This window comes from Tribolium madens, unplaced genomic scaffold (genome assembly GCF_015345945.1).
Source record: "Tribolium madens isolate multiple individuals breed KSU strain unplaced genomic scaffold, Tmad_KSU_1.1 Scaffold_20;HRSCAF=117;Tcas5.2_LG4, whole genome shotgun sequence".
Lineage (NCBI taxonomy): Eukaryota > Metazoa > Arthropoda > Insecta > Coleoptera > Tenebrionidae > Tribolium > Tribolium madens.
The window spans coordinates 205,780-211,232 of record NW_025400985.1 but is presented as its reverse complement, the minus strand read 5'-3'; the positions used below and the strand labels follow the sequence as shown (position 1 = coordinate 211,232).

At 33.6% G+C, this 5,453-nt stretch overlaps 3 protein-coding genes across 4 annotated transcripts in view; 2 read left to right on the top strand and 1 right to left on the bottom strand.

Annotated features, from left to right (window-relative positions):
- Nucleotides 1-808: 808 nt before the first annotated feature.
- LOC123004813 (ras association domain-containing protein 8) lies at nt 809-2,716 on the top strand. Of its 2 annotated transcripts, none has more exons than XM_044398260.1 (7): nt 809-983; nt 1,035-1,112; nt 1,163-1,273; nt 1,320-1,739; nt 1,790-1,906; nt 1,952-2,266; nt 2,315-2,716. In XM_044398260.1, exons 2-7 carry the CDS (start codon nt 1,041-1,043, stop codon nt 2,543-2,545), a joined length of 1,266 nt encoding a protein of 421 aa, XP_044254195.1. In that variant the 5' UTR covers nt 809-983; nt 1,035-1,040; the 3' UTR covers nt 2,546-2,716. The 2 variants fall into 2 exon arrangements, with proteins under 2 accessions (XP_044254195.1, XP_044254196.1); XM_044398261.1 differs by having other exon boundaries at nt 1,026-1,112.
- On the bottom strand, nt 2,656-4,035 carry LOC123004817 (inhibitor of growth protein 1). The gene is made up of 3 exons (XM_044398266.1): nt 3,682-4,035; nt 3,422-3,631; nt 2,656-3,374 (listed from the first exon to the last, which is right to left on the bottom strand). The coding sequence occupies exons 1-3, from the start codon at nt 3,815-3,817 to the stop codon at nt 2,821-2,823; spliced, it is 900 nt and encodes a 299-aa protein (XP_044254201.1). The 5' UTR covers nt 3,818-4,035; the 3' UTR covers nt 2,656-2,820.
- A 1,085-nt stretch (nt 4,036-5,120) lies between these two features.
- The window catches only part of LOC123004818 (FMRFamide-related peptides), a 13,013-nt gene continuing 12,680 nt past the window's right edge, over nt 5,121-5,453 (top strand). The window contains exon 1 of the mRNA XM_044398267.1: nt 5,121-5,203. The gene's annotated coding sequence lies outside the window, so the exon portion shown is untranslated. The remainder of the gene's footprint in view (nt 5,204-5,453) is intronic.

Sequence of the window (5,453 nt, the reverse complement as noted above, 5' to 3'; positions counted from 1 at the left end):
AATCTTTAAAAAACATTAAATGTGACTACTGGTTGATAATTTTTCCTGTTTGAGTCACTTTTTTGGGTTATGTCTGATTGCCGTGATAAAATTTGCGTTTTGGTGATTTGTAAGCAAAAAATTGGAAAAACAACACTYACCATAACATTTTTTGAAATTTAACAACACTAAATACGCACAAAAATTTAAAAATGCACACAAAAACCACAAAAATTGAAGCAAAAAGTACGAATTTAAAAATATTTAGTTGGCCTTGGCGCAGGATAATTTAGGGATTTTTGGTCATTTTCTTAGTAACAATAATTTACAAATTTTTAATTAAAAAAAAATAAATTTCGGACTTTTTACTTTAAAATTATTGAAAAACTCTAAATTTACCCACTGGTTGGTAATTTTTCCTGTTGTGTCATTTTTTTGAGTTCAACAAGACGAAAAACCAACAAAAATTTAGAAATTAACATAAAATTGGAGCAAAAATTTTACTGGGATTTTAAAAATAGTTGGCGTTGGTGCAGACTAATTTAGGGATTTTTACCCGTTTCTTGGTAACAATTTACAAATTTTCAATTAAAAATAATTAGCTAAATAATAAATTTTGCACTTTTTCTTTTAAAATCTGTAAAAACCTCAAACTTTGATTACTTGTGAGCAAAATATTCATTTTTTGCGTCATTTTTTGGTTAAGCTTTATGTTAATATTTTAATCCTGGTAGTAAATAAGCAAAAAACACACAAGAAACTCAAAACTTTCATCGATTTGAATCAAGTTGGCGAGTTTAGGGATTTTTGATCGTTTTGTTGGTGGCAAGTGACAGGAGTAAAAATATTTGACGTTTATAAATAATAATAAATTCCACATTTTTTACTCAAAACATGTAAAAAAATGCTTATTTTGAATAAACATCGTTTTTATTCAATTACGTAAACTCCAGATTTGTTAACCCAGAGCTTCGATTGATCAAAATGCCAAAACCTGGAATTAGGTGAGTGTAATAATTGAGTGAGGATAATTGTGAATAAAATAGTTTTTTAAGTGCAATATGGAGTTAAAAGTTTGGGTCGAGGGCATCCAGAGGATAGTGTGTGGAGTGACCGAGACAACAACATGTCAGGTACCCCCTGAAACATAATTTCGATCATTTTTCTCACTTTGAAATTCCAGGATGTAGTGTTTGCTTTAGCTCACGCTACAGGCAAATCAGGCCGATTCACACTTATAGAACGGTGGAGGAACAATGAACGACAGTTGGCCCCCAATGAAAACCCACTCAAGGTTTGTTAAACGAAAAAAAAACCGATTTTGTAAGAAAATTTCACAGATTTTGATGAAATGGGGCGAGTACTCAAACGACGTCCAATTCATCCTCCAATGGAACGAAAGCAAACCCATGACACCAACAACCAAACCAAAAACCTCATCATCAGCCAACATCATAGTGGAATCCCCGCAAAAATCCCAAGTCGGCGTTGTGAAAGGTGTCCCCCATATAAAAACACTCGAAGTGCGTGAAACTCAAAATTCACCGAAAAAATCTGAATCTCCTAGTCATAGAATCCACCCTTTAGCACCGCCACCTTACCGCGACCCTCCACCCCCCAAAAAAAACATCCTCCAAGAGTCAAATAAAACACACAAATTACAGGAATCTGTACTGTATAATGCACAATATAGGGAATTAATCGCCCTTATTAATTACCAGAGAGAGAAGTTATCCAATCAGCAAGCAGATCTCACAAAAGTGCGACTTTTAATTTAATTAATTGAAAAATTAATTTGATTTTGTTGCAGTTTGACGCGGAAATTGTGTTTTGGGAGAGTAAAGAACGTGAAAAACAAATGCAATTGGAGTATATTTCGCAGGAAATTCTCGCAATGACTAATGCAACGAAAATCAATCAAGATCAGGTTTAATTTAATTAATTTTAATTCAAATAATAATTTAATCTCCAGATTCAGGCATTGAATTATATTGAGGAAGAGTGTGAAATCGTGAAACAACAAGAGAAAACACTCAAATCTGAAATAACTCTTTTACGCTCTAAACTTGCAAATTGTGAAACTGAACTTTTACAATGTAAAAATAAAATTCGTTTAGTAATGGATGAATTACAAATGGAACAACGAGCGTTATCACGTCGTACCGAATCACGTAAACAAATGGAAAAAAATCTTTTAGTTGAAATGGAACGATTACAAAGAGATATTGAGTTGGCAAAACAAAGCACTGAATTGCATCATTTGACTGCTGAAACCCTCAAAAAAGAAGTTAGTTTTTGGTGTGTTTTTTTTTGTTGGTAATTTTTTTTTCTTCAGGTTGCTGCACTCGAGACGGCTATAATAGAAAAGAAAAAACAAGTGGAATTGCTTGTGACTGAAATGAAAGAAGCGAATTTACAAAGTTTGACTATAGCGCCACCAGAGGATTTACGCGCCATTTTGGAAGGTCCTAATAATAAGGGAAGTACCCGAAAAATGATTGGTTCCCCACGCCAATTAGAAAATGCAGTACCAACCAATAAAAACCCACATGGAGTTTGGGTTTAAAATTGTAGTCATTTTAGCTTACCTCTAGGCGTGTTTGATTAATTTTCAAGTCTGATAGTTTGTATTGACGCCATTGTGTTATTTATTGTTAGGTGATTGGAGGATTTTTACTTACACATTTGTTACATTTATTTTATTTTACACTGCCATAATGTGTGTAGTCTTGCATCACAGAGAAGAAATTTTATGTTAGACATATTTATTAATATTTTAAAACATTTCTATCAAATTTTAATTGCTATAAGAGAAAGAAAATACACACAAAATGAAAAAAATTATGTTTTCTCCTCTTTATCCTTATTATACTTTTCAAGTTCTCTGAGAAATTGCGCCTTGGGTTTCATAACATTGGGTCTATCACCTCTACACTTTGGACAATACCATTTACCTTTGGGTTTGGTGGTTAAAGTAACGCAAGAAAAGTGGAACCACTCGATTGGGCACAAATCATTGTCGCACATAATCATTTCACCGTAGGAAATTTGATCACAGAGACAATAAGTGGGCTCATCGGGATCAATAATTGGTTCTTCTTCACGTGGAGGAGATTCTTCTCTTTGTGCTTGAACTTGTTTCGATTTACGTTTCTTCTTCTTCCCTGTGGCACTCTTCTTCGTCGAGTTGGTGGTGGATGATGGCACTTGACTCCTTAAGACATGCTCCACGGGGGCTGCAGCATCATTATGGTTCGATTCCAGGCCGGAGAAGGTGTCATGTCGGGTGCGTCGCGCCCTCTTGGGGGCCCTCTCCACCAGTCCGGTGTTACTCGTCGTGATTGGGGGCTGTTGTTCTTTGTTCTCGAGTTGAGTTGTCTCGTCTTTACCAAAATCTAGCACTAAATTTTAATATTGTAACTTGAAATAGGGTGAAAAGTACCTAAATTTTTGAAATCCTGGTCCAATAAACGCGTTTTGATTTCGATCTTGTCCAGGATTGATTGTAAAAGATTCATTTTTTCGTCGCCGAGTTCCTGGGCTGCGATCAGGGCTTGTTGCATGCGGGCGAAGCCCCGAGCCTTCTTCCCGGGGTTATCATTACCGATTTTTTTCCAGTTTTCCGTTTGGTATGCGGCTTCCCTCACACGGGCTGAAAATGACACTTGAGGAGGGGTTTGTGTGAGAAAAATGCTACTTTACCCAAGTAACAGACGTCGAGTTCTCGCATCCTGGAGATTAGGCGTTGCAATTCATCGGGAAGATTTTCAACACAATCCAAATAATTCTCCACGTAAGTGGCTGAATATACAGCCTCGACGGACACTTGATTTAACATGATTTCGAACGGGGAAACTACCAAAAAGGTTAAAGGTTTGCTTCTACTTCACATATTTCAAACATAAGCCACCATTTTTGACATCATCGACTGTTTACTGCTTTTCACGGGGAAAAAATCCCCAACTTGGGACGCGCCACATTCAAATTTATTCTCACTAAATTTAAGTAACTTATGAGAGATATTTTGTTTTTGTGATTACAATAATCCTAAAAATACATATTTATTTGAAAAACTTCGTGCTTTTTATTCTTTTACATGAAATATTGTTGCATAAATATTTACACAAAGTACGAGTTTTAATATAGGAGTTTTATTGGAACTAAAATGATTTTTATCTCCGCGAATAAATAAGAAGCGTTCCATATTTTAATTTTTACATTATTTTCTTAAAAATCCCTAGTCGAGTCGGCTGTAGCATAGTTGCTATAGAAACCATGATAACAAAAAAGTGACCAGTGGCGGGTACTACTATCTTTATGAAATAAAAAAATATATCACAAGTAATTTTTAATTTAGTCAGTGGTTATTTGATAATTAACCCATAAAAACTAATTAATTTTTATTTTCAAAAAATTAAAAAAAAAAATTAAAAAAATTAAATAAAATTTTAAAAGCAAAACTAATAAATTATTATTTCGAAAAAATTAAAAAAAATTGAAACAACTGAAAATTGAAAATTTTAATTTGCAAAATTACTTTTTTTAAAATTTACTATAATCATGACAACAAAAAATTATTACCATAGCAACAATATGAAATTGTGACCAGTGGCGGGTAAATAGAAATTAAAAAGTAAAAACCCTATTATTTTTTGTTTTATTATTGTTTTTATGAACATCAAGTGTCATTTTTAATTCAGTCAATGACTACTTGATATTTGCGCCATAAAAGCAAACCGATTATTTTTCATTTTCGTAGAAATTTTCATTTTTAGTATTCCAGTCAGAGGAATGTTTCTAGTAACCTTAAAAATGTCGCCACAAGGCGGACATAACAAATAAATCAGGATTAAGTCATAAAGAAAAATCCTTTTGTAAGAAACGTCAGATTTAATCTAAAACTTTTTTCCTGTGTGGCTTCATAAAAATAATTTAATCTTTGAGTAATTGAAAAAAATTGGTCATTGGTGAAACCTAAAACTTGTTAAGTTAATTTCGATTTGATGAAATATTAGTGGTAATAGTCGGTTTGTAGTAAAATAAATCAAAATTGTAACAATATGTAATTATGGAGGAATCGTGGAGGCGGCCAATGGGGGTGCACCAACCCCCTCCATGTCATGTAGGCGCCTTGGAAGGATAAAGCGTTTCAGCAACATCCTGAAACGCCTGTTGATCTGCAACCAGTTGTGCTGAAAGCCCAAAAGGAATTTTAACAAAAATCGTAAGTTTCATGTCACAATTTTTAAGTGTTTTCGGCCAAAAATCAATTTGCTCAAAACCGTGAAGTGAACGATAATTAGGGGAAAAACGCGAATGGAATAACTCAAAGAAAGCGACAGCGTAATAAATCAGTTTGTTGAAAAATATTAATTATTTCCCAAACAATCGATTTAAAATTAATTAAAACGCTTTATTATTTCCTGAACGCAAATTATAATTTATTGTTTTCAGTGAAATTCTGAAAAGGACAG

Excerpts from the sequence above, each read along its gene's own strand:
- LOC123004813 (XM_044398260.1), top strand. The coding sequence starts at position 1,041 with ATGGAGTTAAAAGTTTGGGTCGAGGGCATCCAGAGGATAGTGTGTGGA. Across the intron at positions 1,274-1,319 it reads CCAATGAAAACCCACTCAAG|ATTTTGATGAAATGGGGCGA; the intron begins GTTTGTTAAACG and ends AAAATTTCACAG. Across the intron at positions 1,907-1,951 it reads CGAAAATCAATCAAGATCAG|ATTCAGGCATTGAATTATAT; the intron begins GTTTAATTTAAT and ends TTTAATCTCCAG.
- LOC123004817 (XM_044398266.1), bottom strand. The coding sequence starts at position 3,817 with ATGTTAAATCAAGTGTCCGTCGAGGCTGTATATTCAGCCACTTACGTG. Across the intron at positions 3,632-3,681 it reads ACTCGACGTCTGTTACTTGG|CCCGTGTGAGGGAAGCCGCA; the intron begins GTAAAGTAGCAT and ends TGTCATTTTCAG. Across the intron at positions 3,375-3,421 it reads CCAGGATTTCAAAAATTTAG|ATTTTGGTAAAGACGAGACA; the intron begins GTACTTTTCACC and ends ATTTAGTGCTAG.